At 52.0% G+C, this 19,407-nt stretch overlaps 1 protein-coding gene across 5 annotated transcripts in view; it reads right to left on the reverse strand.

The window, feature by feature from the left end:
* The window catches only part of OSBPL2 (oxysterol binding protein like 2), a 43,016-nt gene that overhangs the window by 14,744 nt on the left and 8,865 nt on the right, over nucleotides 1-19,407 (reverse strand). For 3 of the 5 annotated variants that reach the window (XM_060033303.1, XM_060033302.2, XM_060033300.2), the window contains exons 2-5: nucleotides 11,314-11,484; nucleotides 6,877-7,021; nucleotides 4,675-4,750; nucleotides 43-177 (exon numbers count right to left, since the gene is read on the reverse strand). In XM_060033303.1, the coding sequence (XP_059889286.1) occupies nucleotides 43-177; nucleotides 4,675-4,750; nucleotides 6,877-7,021; nucleotides 11,314-11,350 (393 nt within the window). In that variant the 5' untranslated portion in view covers nucleotides 11,351-11,484. The remainder of the gene's footprint in view (nucleotides 1-42; nucleotides 178-4,674; nucleotides 4,751-6,876; nucleotides 7,022-11,313; nucleotides 11,485-19,407) is intronic. The other 2 variants (XM_060033301.2, XM_060033305.2) reach the window with 2 other exon arrangements.

The following is a 19,407-nucleotide window of genomic DNA, read 5'->3' on the forward strand; positions in this document are numbered from 1 at the left end:
CACCCAGCCTGGCCCTCCCCCCGAGAGGAGCCCGCCGCCCACCTGCATCCTTTCCAGGGCCTGGGGCTGGCAGGAGGCTTTGTGGATGAGGCACACGTGCTCCATGTACTCCGTGATCCGCTGCAGGAAGCTCAGAGGCTCGTTGAAGGCGATGGGCATCGTGATCTTGGACAGCTCCTAGGGGGAGCCAGTGAGGACCCGTTACCGCTACCGCTACCGCTACCGCTACCGGCGGCTTTGCCCAGACACCACTGCCCCTGCACCTGCCCCTGCTCCGAGCATCATTCCCTGCAGCCGCAGTTGCCTGCGGGACGAGATTGGAGAGGCCCTGCGGGGAGCCTGGCCTGGGAGACAGCCGCCTGCACACATGCCCGTGGGCACCGTGCCCGCCCCCCGCTCATGGCACACGAGCCTGCAGGCACCCCCAGGCCGCCAGCTCCAGTGACGACCCTGCTCCTGTGTGCTCCTCATGCCACCTCCAGCTCCATGGTCCCAAAGCATCGTTCCAACCCGTCACCCCAGGGTGACTTGGAAACTCCTCGGCCTGGCAAGTGAGACCCCCTAACGCAGCCGGCTCTCAGGTACCGTGCAGGCAGAGCAAGTGTGCAGCCCCCGGTGCAGGGGGAGGCCGGGAAGACGCTCGGGGACCCATGCTGCAGTGGGCGCCGAGGGAGCCGGCATCTAGGGAGGAGGCTCCAATGCACTTCACGAAGGCAGAGGCCCCTCCCAGGAGCACGGCTGAGCAGCGCAGGACCGGCTTTGCCAAGGAAGGACCAGGGCTGGACAGGAGGGGGAGGGAAGAGGAGATGGGGGGAGGGGAGGGAAAGAAACGCTGCCGGCCCAAAGCCAGGAAAGATGCTGGCCTCGCTCACGTCAGGAGACAGGAAATGAAAGCACGTGGAGATTCCACTGCACACCCAACTCAAGCGGCAAAGCCCCAACCCTCCGACCCCCGCCTGTTGGCAAGGCTGGGGGGACCCAGGCCACCCACACCTGCCGGTGGGAATGCAAAATGCGGCAGCCTCCGGAGAGGAGGGGACGCAGCCATGCCCCCCCACCAAGCCTTTGGTCCGGCGGCCCCATGTGCAGGAGCCTAACCCACAGTTCCTCCAGCAAATACACAGCAAAAGGCCAGAAACAACGCAAACATCCAACCACAGGGCCACAGTGAGTCAACTATGGGGCAGCACAGCACGCGACCAAAAGAACAAGCAGCAGCTCTGCCCTCGTGGCTACACTGTGGGGCGGAAACAGGTGGAGAGGAGCCGACCGTTCATCTAAAGAACGGGAGGAGGTCACGCAGTCGTCGTTCTCACACGCGGGAAGGGGGACCAGAACGTGTTTTGATGGTCACCTCCAGACTGCAGGGAGGGCACGGGGACGGAAGCTGAACGCTTGGAATATACCTTGTCTGAGAGATTTGACTCTGGACTTACAATTTTAAACCAAAATTAAATTTAGAAAAGCCATCTCTAAACACCGCAAATAAAACAAAACAAATGAACCCACACCACCTCCCTGGCGGCACAATCACCCAGAGGCGCTAAAGCACAGGGACTGAAGATTCACCCTCGGGGCAAGAACGACAAATGCCTGTCGTGCTCTCCTGAGCCGCCACGGGTGTGGGCGCAGCAGCGGGTCCCAAGCTACATGCTGCGCTAGATGCAGCACCTCCTGCGCCGCGAGAAACTGGGCGGAATAGAGACACAGACAGAAGACAGAAGAGGCTAGATAAATCCTGCCGCGTGGAATCTGAAGCGTCGCTGAAACAAATCAAAACACAGCTCCTAACTCTCTCCCCTGAAAAGACCTAGAAACAAGACCAATCCAGCAGCCTCCCGCGGGCCCAGCTGTGGCCCTGAGCTCGCTCTCGCCCTGGACAATAAAGGTACAGAAGGAGCAGAGGCATCTTTTGTAAAGGAGCGTGGGCCAGCCTGAAGAGGCTCTTACAGCCAGAGACGGACAAGTGTGACTGGACACAGCGCAGGGCCAACCCCGGGAGCTGGTTGGTTAGACCAGTTCTGCTGCCAGGGAACCAAAGACATCATTTGAACACCTTGATAGAGAATCACTCATTGATCCCGACTGTCTTATGCAAACCACATTCACAGTAGAGGAGGGGACTTTCTCATCACAGAAATATTCCAGGTAATGAAAGAAGGGCGATCGTTATCAGCCTGGCTCCAATTTGCAACTCCTGATGAGATAATGGGTCTGGGCACCAAGCACCAGCAGTTCTTAAATTCAGAAGAAGAGCAACAGAAAGGTCTTGTGGTGGAAGGACCCAGATGAGTCCCACACAGACTGCAAAACACACACAGGAGAGTCACGCTCAGACGACTGGAAATTTGAACACAGAGTGGGTATGTGATGATGTTAAAGAATTATGTTACTTTCAAAAGTAGGATAATAGGGGGCTTCCCTCGTGGCGCAGTGGTTGAGAGTCCGCCTGCCGATGCAGGAGACGCGGGTTCGTGCCCCGGTCCGGGAAGATCCCACATGCCGCGGAGTGGCTGGGCTCGTGAGCCATGGCCGCTGAGCCTGCGCGTCCGGAGCCTGTGCTCCGCAACGGGAGAGGCCACAGCAGTGAGAGGCCCACGTACAGCAAAAAAAAAAAAAAGTAGGATAATAGTACTGTGGTTGTGTTTAAAAAGAATCCTTATCCTTTAGTGATATATAAGACATGTCCACAAATGAAAAGGTGTTTGGAATTTGCTTCAAAATACCAGGGGAGGAGGGGGGAGGTGGAGGGGCGGAGGACGCATGATTAGCCCTGACTGGCAGCGGTGGGGGCTGGTGACGGGCAGGGGTCTTCGGGAGATTCTGGCTACCTCTGTCGGGAACTGTCGTGTTCACTAGTCCGTGGCTGTTTCAATGAGCCGATGGGCAGTGAAGAGAGGTGTGTCACCTCCCTGGAGGTACATCCGGAGAGATGAGCAGCTCACGGGGGACAGCGGATGGATGCTATGAAGTGGGGCAGTGCGACCCAGCAAGGTGCAGACGTCCAACCCCGAGTGTTACATCAGCCTTACTCTGAATCCAGCCTACGGTCAGCTCCTTGGGGAGCGCAATGCAATGATGTCACTCCGCTGAAAAGAGGCTTTGGGTTTAGACCTCTGAAGAGTCAAGACCGAGCGGCTTGCTGAGCTCATCACACTCCCAGATAGACACTTCTGTGAAGACCTGAACTGTGCACAGTGTCGAAAACGCAGGCGAGGATGGTGCTGAAAGAAAACAACCCTGAACGCGCCACTTTAAAGGTCACAGGTGTGCACAGACACGCGCGTGCGAGCAAGCAGGGCTCGGTGTGCACAGACACACGTCGTCACCTTGAAGGTCACAGGTGTGCACAGACACACGTCGTCACCTTGAAGGTCACAGGTGTGCACAGATACACGTGTGCGAGCAAGCAGGGCTCGGTGCGCACTCCTAGGTTTTCCAGCTCTGTCTGCTGAGAGGCCTGGAGCAGTGACACCCCAGGAGCCATGAGCACATCCAGCACCCAGGTCTCGGTTTCTACACACCATCCTCTAATAAAAGGTCATTGGTGGGGACTTCCCTGGTGGCTCAGTGGTTAGGAATCCGCCTGCCAATGCAGGGGACACGGGTTCGATCCCTGGTCCAGGAAGACCCCACACGCCGCGGAGCAACTAAGCCCTGCGCTCTAGAGCCATCATGCCACAGCTACTGAGCCCCTGCGCCACAACTACTGAAGCCCTTGCGCCTAGAGCCCGTGCTCCGCAACAAGAGAACCCACCGCTCGCCCCAACTAGAGAAAGCCTGTGTGCAGCAACGAAGACCCAACATAGCCAAAAATAAAATAAGTAAAAATAAATAAATTTAAAAAAAAACAAAACGGTCATCAGTGGAAGAGCTGGAGAAAGCCCAGTCAGGTACGTGCTGCAGTTAACAGTAACGCCCAGAGTGAGTGCTGTGGTTCTCAGGTGAGGTGCTGCCGTAACAGAAGGCTGGGTGAAGGGTAAAAGACTCGCTCTTCTGCAGCCTCAAGTTATTTCAAGATAAAAAGATGACAAAAAATAAATGCATTAGAAGACTGGGCTGAAGACCACCCGAGAAGCAGTGAAGGCATTTTTTGTAGCTCACGCAGCCCGAGGATGAGTGACCAGACGTGGCCGCGGCCGAGCACGCTGCAGCCTGCTCAAGGCAGCGCTCCCCCCTCCTGAGAAGGACCAGCCCCGAGTCTCACAGCCAGGAAAGACCATAAAAGGAAAGGCCTACGACTTCTGGACACTAAGTATCCAACTATCTTTCCTGTTACTCTGCCTGCAGCCCAGGGTGGGTGGGCTGGGGGACACGGAGCCTCGGTCCCTTGGTGAGTGGCCAGGAGCCCCACCGAAGCCCCCCAGTTCATGAGGGTTATCCAAAGCCAGCTGGCTACGAGCACATCATGAAACACCAAGGTAAGTGTACACCCATCTGAACCCCCTTATGTCACGAGACCAACCTACAGAAGGGGTCCTCCTGTGTATCAATACTTGGGCTTTTGTCCACCTTTCCCCTCCTGTACTTGTTCCTTTCCTGCCTTACTATCTTTACATCATGCTGTTTATAACTACGCAGAGCGCATCTTCTTAAACTACCAGTAGTGCAATAAATTCACAGGAATTAAAAACGTGTGAGATTCACACTTCAGACGAGTCCATCTGAACTTACCAAGCCAATGCACTTCTTCAATATACTCCACACGCTGAAATCACTTCTGGTAAACATCGGAGCAGGCAACGACGTCCTGTAAAGGGGTAACCAGAGTGACACGTATTTATTCAACCAACGTGAGAGTCACAAGTGACTGATGGTTCTGCACAATGACCATGTCTTCCTTTCATCTTTCTAAGCATTAGCATTTCTCTATGCTGGCATGCCTGCAGACAAAAAAGGACCAGACTGCCGCTGAAGTCCCAAAGAAAGCTTTCTGCATCGATCTTTGGAGGGCCTCTTAGGAAGCAATCATGGCCACACAGGCGACTTTCCTCCACAGAGCTGGGGAGACGGGTCGCTGAGTCCCCCGGCAGCCGTGTGCCAGCGGCCTGGAGCAGCAGCAGGGCTGCAGACGGAGGTGGAGCCCAGAGGACCCCAAGAGGGAACTGCATGAAGAAAACCTCCTCAGGGGCTTCCCTGGCGGTCCAGTGGTTAGGACTCCACGCTCCCAGTGCAGGGGGTACGGGTTCGATCCCTGGTCAGGGAACTAAGATCCCGCGAGCCACGCAGCATGGCCAAAAGAAAAAGAAAGAGAAAACCTTTTCAGAAACCAGCTCTTAAACCCCTTTGAAGCCTGTGCTTGTCTTTCCTGAGGCACCTTCCTCCCCAGGTGTCTTCCTGCCGATGCCGGGGAAGCCCGGGCACAGGACACCCTGCTCACAGTGAACTGGGTCGGGGGACCACGGGCCTGGGGGGGCAGGTGGGAGAGGAGGGCAAGGCAGCGGGAGACGAAATGGGAAAGAAAACTGACATTCACGAGGCACCACGTGCTAGGCTGCCGGCAACTAGCACGTGGCTCCACTCTGCCAGCTCTCGTCTGGGGTCCCCAGCGGCCAGGGCAGGACGGGCCCCGCTGTGAGGGAGCCACGAGGAAGGAGCGTGGCTCTGTGGACGGTGGGAAAGGGGTCCAAGGATGACCCTGGGGAGGCAGGAGCTGAAGAGATGGAGGTGGAGCAGAGGGCCGGAGCCAAGGGCATGGAGCCCCGACATGGCACAGGCCCCGACGTGGGACAGGCCAGGTGCACTGAGGACCCCAGGAGGCTGGGACCACAGACACGGGAGGGGCCGCCCCCGGTGTGCAGGCCCTCAGCCTAAGAGGAGAACCTTACTGTTCACGACCCAGACCGCCTCTTCAAAGAGGAAACGGGCCCGCTGTCCCCGTCACCCAGGGCCGCGTGCGCCTTGCCTGGGAGGGCGCACGATCAGACCTGTCCTCCGAGCCGGCTGCAAGGAAGGAGGAGGGGCGGAGCAGCGGAGAGGCGCCTCTTTGGGGGATTCAGGAGCAGTGGTGGGAGGGGGCCGTGACAGGAGCGGGCGGGTGAAGGCACCCAAGGGCGTCTGGAGGCCAGCGTGTCAGGCCTGGGGCTGGAGACGGGAGGGAGGAGCGGGCCCTCGGGCGGCTTGAGCCAGATTCCCGCCTACAGGGTGCGGGGCGCTGACAGCAGAGGTCCAGGCCGCAGGAGCAGGCAGGAGGTGCTCTGACAGCTCCGGGGCCCCAGGTGGGCACTGGGTGCCAGCGCAGGGCAGAGATCTGGGGTGAAGCTGGGCTCCCTGGAGCCGAAGCGCCAACAGCGCGGGGTGGACAGAGGCCGCCATCTCCACCCGCCTGACTCACGGCTGTCCCGCCTACGTCCCCCCTTCTGCTGGTGAAGGCTTAGGTGACTGTCATCAGAATCTGCTTGAATGACAATGCAGTGCTGGTGGGGAGAGAATGGACTGTGGTCTCGCTGCACTAATAAACAACCCTCCGAAACTCACTCACGCACGGGGTGAGAGGTCGACGCGTCAAACGCAGGCGGCGCTGCGTGAAGCTAGCAGTTGGGTCTGATACCAGCGACCTCTGGCTCTGTGCCCGGCCCCCTGCCAATGCTAGGGCGCCCACGGAGCTCAGTCCCCCAGCAACCCCAGGGCAGGGACGGCCGCCCGTCCGCTTCCGGACGGGGGTCACGCTGAGGAGGCACCATCACTGATCTCCAGGGAGCACGCAGAGGGCCAGTGGGTCTCGGGGTCTTTGGGTGAACAGGGCCCTGGGTCTGCCCAGGGGGCAGGGCCCAGGTGACACGGGACGGATGTTCCTCCAGCTCAGGGCCCGCCGCAGATGTGGGGCGAGGACAGGCGCGCTGGGAGACTCCAAAACGTCCGTGTGGGATGACATACCTGTGCTTTTGAATTCCATTCTCCTGAGGAGGCCTCTCCCCAACTTTTCCAATCCCATTACTTTTGCTGGTGTCCACATGAATCACGCCAGTGACTCTCTGATTTGCCTCTGAAAATTCCCCAGAAGAGTTATCAGAATCAAAGCCTGTGCGAGACAAGCAGAGTGGTAACTTCTGCAGGGCTTGGAAGATGGAAAAGCCTACCTCTAAGAATTCTCACTCTGCAAGCAGGCACCTGAAGCTCGAGAGTGCTTCTGACCGACACGTCCAGAGTAATGAACGCTTCTTCCCAAGAACCGAAGGTCGAGGCGGAGCACGAGGACCGCTCCCGGGGGCTCCCCGCATGAGGCCACCACCCCGCCACCAGCGCCACGCTCTCCAGGTCCTTACGTGGGGGGCGGCTCCTGGGCACTAGGACAGGTTTTCCCTGTTGTCGTCAGTGACCGTACCCTCTGGGGCGCCCACCTCTGTGGTGTTCTCACCTAACTCAGGCTGCAACCCCTCCCTCCTCTGCACAAGCTGCAGTCAAGCTCCACGTCATGTCCTGAAACACAACCTGCTGCAGTGTTTCTAAGACTGAGCTCCGTGCAAACACACCGCCAGAACCTACCAAACCAACCAACAGAAACCGAAACAGCAGACGGTGGCTGCGAACGCAGAGGGCACGCCACGTACGTGGAAACCTCGGGGAAAGTGAACTACTAGGACTTGTGTGAAATACAGTCGTGTGGTCTCCTGGCCCATCCCATCCCCCGAGTAAGAGTAACGCCACCCTGGGCTGTGCTCCGTGCCCTTCTGCATCGGGAACGCTTTCTCCCAGAGCGACCAGTGGCTACAGGGAAAAGGAAAATGTGTGTCCTCTCGACTCAGCCAGTGCGATCCACTGAAAATACTCAAGTTCTGCTCCACAGCAGGCCCGGGCGGGAGCTGTGGCTGCCAGGGCAAGTCCCTCCAGCTGGGGTGGGGAGCTCCTGACCACTGACTATCGATGACCTTGACTACTTCAGCGAGGGCACAGCCCACGAGGAGCTCAGGGCTCCCATAACAGCCCCTCGTTTCCGAGAGGAAGGCGAGGCCCAGGGTGACAGGCCAGGTGGTGACTATGGTCAGACACAAAACATAAACAAACCTGCTGCTAATAAGCCTCCTCGAGAAAACGCAAAAATAACCTTCCTTCGTATTCTTCCATATTGACAGACGCACAAAATATAGCAGCATTGAGATTTATTACGCAATGAATTTGAAAGGATATATTAAAAATGAACCTCTTGGACTTCCCTGGTGGCACAGTGGTTAAGAATCCGCCTGCCAATGCAGGGGACACGGGCTCAAGCCCTGGTCCGGGAAGATCCCACATGCTGCGGAGCAGCTAAGCCCGTGCGCCACAATTACTGAGCCTGCGCTCTGGAGCCCGCAAGCCACAACTTCCGAAGCCCACGTACCTAGAGCCCGTGCTCTGCAACAAGAGACGCCACCACAATGAGAAGCCCGCGCACCACATCAAAGAGTAGCCCCCGCTCGCCACAACTAGAGAAAGCCCACATGTAGCAACGAAGACCCAACACAGCCAAAAATAATAATAAATAAATTAATTTTTTAAAAAATGAACCTCTTAAATAATCAATGCTTTCTGAAATAGCCTGTCACCTCTAGTTTTTGCTAACTATCCCCAAAGCAACATCTACTAATCCCCAGTCTAAACTTAGCCTGAAGCAGTCCCCGCTTAAGGATGCTCAGTCCTACGGACCTGGTGTTACCCTGCAGGGGTGTCCCTATCTCCGAGGACCTCCCTCAGGGCTGAGATTCTGGGCCAGCATCAAGTAGAAAGTCCGTTTAAATCACAGCCCTGGTGTGTGCCCAAGAAAACAAAGCAGCTCCTCGCTGGCAAGCGCATTGGAGTCTTGCCTCTGCTGAAGCCAACACCACGTAACAGTTTAAACGCTTTAATATACAACACGTGTTTATTATAGAAAAAGAAAATACAGACAAGGAGAAAGTTGAAATCATCTGTAATCTGATCACTCAGAGATACCCACCTTTGACGGGTTAGTCTTTTTACAACCCTTAATCTGTACATATTTTTCATGTACTTTAAAACCTTTCAATTTAAAGGTACTGATTCTTGGACTTCCCTGGTGGCACAGTGGTTAAGAATCCGCCTGCCAATGCAAGAGACACGGGTTCGAGCCCTGGTCCGGGAACATCCCACATGCCGCGGAGAAGCTAAGACCGTGCACCACAACTACTGAGCCTGCCCTCTAGAGCCCTCACGTGGCAACTACTGAGCCCAAAAGCCACAACTACTGAAAATAAATAAAGGTACTGATTCTTGTAGGAAGTAATTGCCTATCTTTTTAAAATTTATTTGTTTATTTACTTTGGCTGCGTTGGGTCTTCATTGCTGCGCACGGGCTTTCTCTAGCTGTGGCGAGTGGGGGCTCCTCTTCGTTGTGGTGCGCGGGCTTCTCACTGCGGTGGCTTCTCTTATTGTGGAGCATGGGCTCTAGGGGCGTGGGCTTCAGTGGTTGTGGCTTGTGGACTCAGTAGTGTGGCTCACGGGCTTAGCTGCTCTGCGTGGCATGTGGGATCTTCCTGGACCAGGGCTCAAACCCGTGTCCACTGCATTGGCGGGCGGATTCTTAACCACTGTGCCACCAGGGAAGCCCCAGTAATTGCCTAGTGAAGTCATTCATTTAATAACTGCTGGGTTTAAACACTTTTTAAATTAGAGTCACAAAGTAAGACCGATTCTATATGAAGTAGTCACTGACTGGGTATTTCATTGCATTGGGAGACTTCATATTTTTCGTCTTTCTGTTATTTGCTTGGGAACCAAAGGGCTGAGGCGAGGAATTATTTTCACCTAGACATCTGCCTCTTCCGCCTGCATCTCAGGGACACGCGGAGAGGTCCCGCCGTGCGGAGAGGCAGGGATGGGGTCACCTACACACCTCACTCCAGGCAGTTCAAGCCCTCTCTGGGGAAAGACCTTCCGGAGTATCTACACTGGTCCCAGGTGAAAGGGAGCTTCCCAGGAGGCTCCCGGGTGAGAAGGCCACGCCGAGGCCGGGCCCGCTTGGTCTCAGACGTGGTCAGCCTGCGAGGGCCAGGCGGCCTGAGGGCATGACTCCCTGACAAACACCCCGCTTGGTGGGAATTCAACTGCGAAAGACTACTGATGGGCGTGCGGGTTAAGCAGACAAGCACGCTTCCCAGGAAAACACGTCTACAAGGGACACAATAGCTATGAAGTCACGGAAGATAAGATGGCTCAGCAGCTCAGCCTTTGAAAACAGCGATGAGCTCAGGGCCTGCTCCTCCTGGGGCTTCGGACAAGAATAAGTCAATAATCTCGGGCTGCCCATCCCCCAACCTGCTCCAACCCTTCACTCAGGAGAAGCATGGCCGCTGAAACCCGGGAGCACAGGGCCAGGGCTCCACGAGACAGCAGTGCCAGCAGGGACAGCAACGGTGTCCCGGGGAACAGTGACAGTGCTCAGGAAAGAGCCTTTTGTCATGCTGGGCACCACGCTCTTTTGGCACTGATTACGGAAGTGCCCCTCTGACTGCCCTTGGGAGGGTTAGTGCTGAAAAACCCGGCGGCCGTAATATTTCAGAGCTGCCGTTTCTATGTTCCCACACCTGAGAGGGAGGCGTGGGCTGGAAGAGTCTCCTGAAGTCCGTCTCCACCAAGGGGACCCCTCGCTAGAAAAAGCAAAGTGATGCTCCCCCTGCTGCCGAGGAGGGTGGAGGGCAGACAATGGAGAGGGGGGCGGGGGGCGGCATCTTGAACGTGAGTTCTGGGGCCCCCTGTGGTCATCTGTCCCTCAGGTGGGAAAAGGACGAGGAGGGGTTGTTCTAAGCAAATGTGAGCCAACCCAGCCCGCCTCTCCTCCGCCTGCCACCCGGCCATGCACTCTGCCCACCAGGCTGTGTACCGGCACTCACAGTGGTGTGTGAGAAGCGAAACAGAGCTGAACTCTGACACGGTGAGAGCTGCTGCAAAAGCAGGTAAATGTACTTTAAATTGTTGTAAATTAAAGCAGGTACATTTTTTGGTAGACTTTAAGCAGCGCAAAACACGATACAGTTATGAGACAGGACAATACGCTTTTGATCATTAAGTATAAATAATATAAGAATGCTGACCATCTCACTTAGGATCCAAATAAAAATATTTACACCCCAGGGCAACTCTTAAAGACTAAAACACAGGTGCCCTTTCTTGTTATCTTTAGTGGTCCAAAGTTGATGTTTTCCCCCAAACCTAGGATAGGACACATGCTTTTACTGAAGGCTGGTGCCTTGGAACATGTCAGCTCTCTCTCCACACAGTTTTCCTGGGCCGTCCTCACGTCCCCGGGCTACGTCCAAGGCCTGGGTCCGAGGGCTTCGTGCTCACGACACGATCTCTGAACTTGCCTCTCCCTCCGCTCACCTGTGACGGCATCGAAGAACTCCTCCTCTCCGTTCATCCTTCAGCGCCAGGCTCCTCGCCGCCTGATCTGGAGGGTCTTCTACTGAATCATTGCACTGGATCTACATCGACAGTGTAAGAAATTTCACGCTCTGAACTTTCTAAGGTAAAAATCCAATAGGCACTGGAGATCTAAAGGAAAAAAAAACCCAAACATTTTGGTATCCTTAGCTTTCCGAAGTTGTATGGTTTAGAAACATTTAAAAATACCCATTCACCATTCTTGAGGTCAATCTCAATTACATCTGAGCAAAGAAGTAAAAGGACTGATCTCACACAAGAGGAAACAGTCGTGATACCCGCATCCGCCAACGGGCAGCACGTCAACAAGGAACCACTATCTGAAGTTACTTTAAAAGCCACTACACCATACAAGGAAGCAGTGAAACGACTAATCTGGGGGGCGCGTGGACACTTCGAGAGGCAGGTTAGCTAAGGTGAGGCATCCACACGCTGGGGCCCCAACACACCTCCGCTGACGGCCACTGCAAATCTTTACCAGAAGCTGGAACAAACGGTTATAAATAAATGCAAAGTTATGTGAAAACATTTATTTCACATCAACCTGAAACCAATTTTCAATTCTAGAGAATTAAGACTGCTGTGTAAGTTAGCTGTTATCAGTATAAACTGTAATCAACTTAAATTTTCTCAAAATTATTTTAGCTCAATATTTTAGTAGAACTCATGCATATTAACTTCTCCCATCATGAAGTGCAGTATTTCATAAATGGCAAGAGACTGAAGCGAGGTCAACCTGATCCCAAAAGGTTTGACTTTTTATGAAAATAAGCAGAGACCCATATTTAACTGTGTGAGCCACGTAGCGACGGGACCAAGAGCTCTCCTCCAGTTCTGAGAGCAGTGAAGGAACAGGTGGTCCCGAGGGGGGATGCATCCTCCGTCCTTGGAGTGGCCACACGGAGCTTGGTGACACCTCCAAAGCGCTCATCTCTGGGCTCCATCCTGAGCACATGTAAGCGTCTACATTATGCAACAAACTGGCATTAGGTCATTCCGCTCTTCCTTCCCCAAAAGGCTCTTCCAGAGTTTCCTTTTCCTTTCCCAACTTCCCAACCAGCCAGCAGAACCGGACACCTATGCAGCTTCTGGAAACACCCATTCAAAGCCTCACTCAGTAGCTGATGGTTGAGTTTTCTTTGGCAAATTAGAGAAGCTGTTATTACTTGCTTCTGATTCCTCTCTGATACGACAGGTCCCATCTACAACATCCTGCAATATATTCGATCTCTAGAAGCCACTAAAAGGAACCAGTGTTTCCTGGAGGAGAAATGGCTCAGTCCAGGACTCGGGTCCCTCTACAGGAGCAGGAAGCTGGCAGGACGACTGGGGTCAGGTCAAAAGGCTCAGTCGAACCTACAGAGGTTCCCACTGTGACAACGGGACAATGTGAGCCCCGTGAACAGCCAGACGGATGGAACACATTCCATACATTTAAGTCCCTGAGTTCACAGAGATGCTGAAAAAGAAATTAACTGGTCACCACTGGATGGATGATGCCAACACAGTCTTTTGAAAACGAGGACACGACAGGAAAGCGTCGAGCCTTTCAGTGGCCTTCCTGTGCAGACTCCCTGTCCCACTTTGTTTATTTATTTATTTGGCTGCATTGGGGCTTAGTTGCGCATGTGGGCTCTTTCATTGTGGTGAGTGGGCTCTCTAGTTGTGGCGCGGGCTCTCTAGTTGTGGCGCGGGCTCTCTAGTTGTGGCGCGGGCTCTCTAGTTGTGGCGCGGGCTCTGGAGGCTCCGGCTCAGTAGTTGTGGCACGCTGGCTTAGTTGCCCCTTGGCATGTGGGATCTTAGTTCCCCGATCAGGGATTGAACCCGCGTCCCCTGCATTGGAAGGAGGATTCTTTTTTTAAATATTTTTTTATTTTTATTTTTTTTGCAGTACGCGGGCCTCTCACTGTTGTGGCCTCTCCCGTTGCGGAGCACAGGCTCCGGACACGCAGGCTCAGCGGCCATGGCTCACGGGCCCAGCCGCTCCGCGGCACGTGGGATCCTCCCGGACGGGGGCACGAACCCGCGTCCCCTGCATCGGCAGGCGGACTCCCAACCACTGCGCCACCAGGGAAGCCCCCGGAAGGAGGATTCTTAACCACTGGACCAGGGAAGTCCCTCTCTGTCCCACTTTTTAGAGGTGTTCCTGCCGATCCATGAAGGACTCAGGGTGTGTGGCATCGCCGTGTACAACCCTGATGAATTCCCATGTCTGGTCACTGACCACCCACAGCTGTGCTATCATAGACCCAGATGTGCTATGTGACTCCTCTGAAGGGGTCCTGTCAAGAAAAGCAAGCCAGAACCCGGCCCTCCTCCAGCTGCAACTACCAACTTACGGAGCACAGAGAACAGAGGAACGTGCTAAACCCCACCGTGGGGGCACGGTGGGCAAAATCCAGACTCTGGTAAAGTCTACAGGACAAAGCCCAGCTTCTTCAACCAATAAATCACCAAGGAAAAAGAGAATGACAGGGGAAGGGATACTTTGCTATCTCGACGGAGGTGACAGTTTCATGGGTGTAGACATAGGTCAAAACTCACTGTACACTATAATATGTGCAACTTAACTGTATGTCAAATTATACCACAAAAATGATACTTTAAAAAAAGGCACAGGTGTCATAATTGCATTTTTTTAAAAGAGCCTTGGGACTTCCCTGGTGGTCCAGTGGTTAAGACTCCGTGCTTCCAATGCAGAGGATGCAGGTTTGATCCCTGGTGGGGGAACTAAGATCCCATATGCTGTGCAGCACGGCCAAAAAAAAAATTTTTTTTTAAATATATTTTTAAAAGAGGCCTTATCTTTTAGAGCTACACACTGAAATATGTACAGATGAAATGATAGCATGTCTGGGATTTTCTTCAAAATGACTTGGGAGGAGTGGGCAGGCTGATTAATGGGACAAGATGGGCCAGGAACTGGTAAACTGCTGAGGCTAGAAATGGGCTCACAGGGGACCGCTGTGCTATTCTGTCTGCTTCTCTGTACATTTAAAATCTCCCGGGACTTCCCTGGTGGCACAGTGGATAGGGAGCCGCCTGCCAATGCAGGCAACACAGGTTTGATCTCTGGTCCAGGAAGACCCCACATGCCGCAGAGCAACTAGGCCTGTGCGCCACAACTACTGAGCCTCTAGAGCCCGCGAGACACAACTACTGAAGCCCTCGTGCCTAGAGCCCGTGCTCTGCAACAAGAGAAGCCACCGCCATGAGAAGCCTGTGCACCGCAATGAAGAGTGGCCCCCATTCACCACAACCAGAGAAAGCCTGCGTGCAGCAACGAAGACCCAACGCGGTCAAAAATAAATAGAATTAAATCTTTAAAAAACAATTTTTAAAAATAATAAAAGACTACATCCTTTGTTATTAAAAAATAAAATCTCCCATAATAAAAGGCATGTTTAAAGCCATGGTATTTTCCTTTTTTATATGCTTCCTCACCTGTAACAAAAGTCCTAATGTTAAAAGTAAATCAATCCAAACTTATGGAAAGTCTTTAAAATGAGGGTGTAAGATGTCAGGCTGGACAAACACTGAAGTCACGGGCTGGGCCGACAGCTGGGACTGTGACACGGCTGCAGTCCCTGCGATCCTGCTACGAGGACCACGCGGTCCGACCCTCACCAAGTACCGGAGCCCCGTCTGGGGAGGCTCCACAAGGTCAAGGCCAAAAGCCTCACAGCAGCCATCAGACTTGCTCGCGTGTGCAAGGTGGAGAGTTAATCCCACCCAGAGTGCAGGCGATTCACACATTGTATCTTCTTTGTTTTGCCCAGTGGAAACTAGGCACTGCTACGGAGTATCCACACGAGGGGGCGGTGAGGAGGCCAGGCCTGGATGGGGGGGCCTCTCCCGGGTGGGGGGCCCTCTGGGGGCAGAGCGGGCAGGGCACCCTCGCTCCCCCTCAGTTTCCCCCCCACCTGACCCCCCTCAGAAGCCTTGCTGCTGCAGGACCCGCCGGTTCGCCCCGGCTGAGTGGCCTCTGACCCCGAGGTGGGCCCCGCCCCCATCCGGCCACACCCCTGTGGAGGGGACGGCGCGGGGCGGGAGCAGAAGCCTCTTTTCCAGCGCGCCTGTTGTGCCCTCAGAGAACGATCCGTGAAGACAGTGCTTCAGGAAAGGGCTTTCTTTTTTAAAATCAGCTCTTTCTGGTCAGCTGCTTCCTTTTCTAACTCTAGAGAAAAACACGGAAAAATAAGCTTGTGCCGGACATCTTCGCTGGCCTCCGGGGCCCCTCCTCCAGCCCCGCCCCAAGCGCTCCCTCCCGGCCTCTTCAGGGGACACCAGCCGGGGCGCCCCACTGCTGCCAGGTCCGCACAAGGTGCCTGGCCCCCCACAGGGCCCCCCAGCTCTCTTCAAGGTGCCCACTCCGACCGCGCTGCCCCGAGCTCCCAGGACCCGGCTCCAAACGCAGTGTCCACCGCCACGTACATGAAGACCTGCATTCAAGTGTTACAAGCCCATCTCTACATTTTCTTAGAAAAGCAGACCCAGTCACCGAGGAATAAGTGGCTGCCTAAGGGCCCTGGGGGTTAATCTCCACGGTCAACTCGCTAGAGACTCGCATTGCGCATTTACTTCTCTTTCGCAATAAAAAACGGGCAAGCAACCTGTAGGTGTGATCTTCACAAAGAAAGAAAAGCTCACCAATAATTGAAGATTCTAAAGCTACTTTTGTGGTTAAACAACAATTCTGAATTTAAATTGTTCAAAATAATATAAATTTTATTTAGTAATTTAAAAATACATTAGCAAGCATCACCCAGATAGAAGATAAAGAAAGAAACAGAGGACTTGAACAACACAATCAACCAACTAGATCTAACAAACGTATCCAAAACTCCACCCAACAACAGAACACACCTTCTTCTCAAGTACACATGGGACGTTCTCCAGGATAGACCATATGTTAGGCCACAGATTACTTCTCAAGAGATTTTAAATGATAGATATACAAACATCTTCTCTGACCCTAAGAGAATGAGTTAGAAATCAGTAACAGGTACTACGTATAAAACAGGCAACTGATGGGAACATACTGTATGGCACCAGGAACACTGCCTAATGCACTGCGGTAACCTAAATAGGAGCGAAGTCCAGAAGGGAGGGGGTATCTGCATGTGTATAGCTGAATCATTTTGTTATGCAGTGGAGGCTAAGACAACATTGTAAAGCAACCATGCTGCAATAAAAATTAATTTAAAAAAAATCAGTAACAGAAGGAAAAATGGAAAATTCACAAAATTCTGGAAACTAAGTAACATTCTCTTGGGAATTCCCTGGTGGTCCAGTGGTTAGGACTCGGGCTTTCACTCCCGGGGGCCCGGGTTCAATTCCCAGTCAGGGAACTAAGATCCGGCAAGCCTCACGGCACAGCCAAAACAAAACAAAACAAAAAATTCTCTTAAAAAACCAACAGATCAAAGAAAAAAGTTACAAGTGAAATTAGGAAATCTTTAGAAACAAATGAAAACACTACACACCAAAATTTACGGGATGCAGTGACAGCAGTGCTAAGGGGAAAATTTACAGCTACCATCACTTACATTAAAAAAATAAGGACTTCCCTGGTGGCACAGTGGTTAAGAATCCACCTGCCAATGCAGGGGACATGGGTTTGAGCCCTGGTCCGGGAAGATCCCACATTCTGCGGAACAACTAAGCCCGTGAGCTACAACTACTGAGCCTGCGCTCTAGAGCCTGCGAGCCACAACTACTGAAGCCTGCACACCTAGAGCCCGTGCTCCACAAGAGAAGCCACCACAAAGAGAAGCCCACGCACCACAACGAAGAGTGGCCCCCGCTCGCCACAACTACAGAAAGTGCGCGCACAGCAATGAAGACCCAACACAGTCAAATAAATTAATTTAAAAAAAATACCACATTTTCTAAAAAATAAAAACAATTCCGTTTACAATACCATCTAAAACAATAAAGTACTTAGGAATTAACCAAGGAGGTTAAAGACTGTACAATGAAAGCTATAAAACATTGCCAAAAGAAATTAAAGACATAAGCAAATGGAAACACATCCCATGTCCATGGACTGGAAGACTGAATATTAAGATGTCAACACTTACTCAGCCATAAAAAAGGAACAAAATTGGGTCATTTGTAGAGATATGGATGGACCTAGAGTCTGTCATACAGAGTGAAGTAAGTCAGAAAGAAAAAAACAAATATCGGATATTAACGCATATACATGGAATCTAGAAAAGTAGTACAGATGAACCTATTTGCAGGGCAGGAATAGAGACACAGACGTAGAAAACAGATGTGTGGACATGGGAGCGGGGGGGGACTAACTGGGAGATTAGGATTGACATATACACACTACCCTGTGTAAGACTGATAGCTAGGGGGAACTTGCTGTATAGCACAGGGAGCTCAGCTCCGTGCTCTGTGACAACCTGGATGGGTGGGTTGGGGAGTGGGAGGGAGGTCCAAGAGGGAGGGGAAATAGGTATACATATAGCTGCTTCATTCACTTCGTTGCACAGCAGAAACTAACACAGCATTGTAAAGCAACTGTACTCCAATTTAAAAAAAAGAAAAAAAAGATGTCAATACCACACAAAGCAATCTACAGATTCAATACAATCCCTATCAAACCCCAATGGTGTTTTTTGCAGAGACAGAAACATCCATTCTAAAATTCGTATGTAATCTCGACCCTGAATAGCCAAAACAATCTTGAAGAAAGGAGAACAAAGCTAGAAGACTCACACTTCCTGATTTCAAAACTTACTACAAAACTACAGTAATCAAAACAATGTGGTACTAGCACAAAGACCAATAGAAAAGAAGAGGGGGCCCAGAAATAAACTCTCACATATACCATCAAGTGATTTGTGACAGGTGCGTCAAGACCATTCAAGAAGGAAAGGGCTGTGTCTTCAACAAATGGTGCTGGGAATCTGGATATCCACATGCAAAAGAATGAAGTAGGACCCTATCTTACACCATATACAAAAATTAACTCTAAATGGATCAAGGACCTAAACGTAAGATCTAAAACTAAAAAACTCTTAGAGGAAAACATATGGCAAAACCTTTACAACTTTGGATTTGGCAATGATTTCTTGGATAAGACACCAAAGGCAGAGGCAACTAACAAAAAATTAGACAAACTGGACTTTATGAAAAATTTAAAAATCTGTGCGTCAGACACTATCAACAGAGTACAGAGGCAACCCCAGAATGGGAGAAAATATTCACAAATCATACATCTGACAACAGATTAATATCCTGAATATATAGAGAACTCCTAACACTCAATAACAAAAAACAAACGAGCTGATTCAAAAATGGGCAAAAGACCTAAATAGACATTTCACCAAAGAACATATATACAAATGGCCAATAAGCACATGAAAAGATGCTCTACTCACTAAACATCATGGAAATGCAAATCAAAGCCATAATGAGATACAATCTCACACCCATTAGGATGGCTACTATCAAAAAAAAAAAAAAAAAAAAACCACAGAAAATAACAAGTCTTGGTGAGGATATGTAGAAACAGGAACTCTTGTGCACTGTTGGTAAGAATGTAAAATGGTACAGCTGCTGTGGGAAACGGTAGGGCAGTTCCTCAAAAAATTAAAAATAGAATTACCATGTGATCCAGCAATTCCACTCCTGGGTATATACCCAAAAGAATGGAAAGCAAGGTCTCGAAGGGATATTTGTGCACCCAAGTTCACAGCAGCATTGTTCACAATAGCTAAAACATGGAAGCAACCCAAGTGTCCATCCACAAACAAAAGGATAAGCAAAACGTGGTCTAGACATACAGTAGAATATTATTCAGCCTTAAAAAGGAAGAAAGTCCTGTACTATGCTACAGCACAGATGAACCTTGAGGGCATTTTGACCGGTGAGATAAGCCAGACACAGAAAGACAAATATTGTGTGATTCCACTTATCTGAGGTCCCTGGAGGAGTCAAATTCATAGAGGCAGAAAGCAGAAGGTGGTTGTCAGGGGCTGGGGGAGGGGGTGGGACTTGGTGTTTAATGGGTAAAGAGTT

This window comes from Delphinus delphis, chromosome 15, assembly GCF_949987515.2.
Source record: "Delphinus delphis chromosome 15, mDelDel1.2, whole genome shotgun sequence".
Taxonomy (NCBI): Eukaryota; Metazoa; Chordata; class Mammalia; order Artiodactyla; family Delphinidae; genus Delphinus; species Delphinus delphis.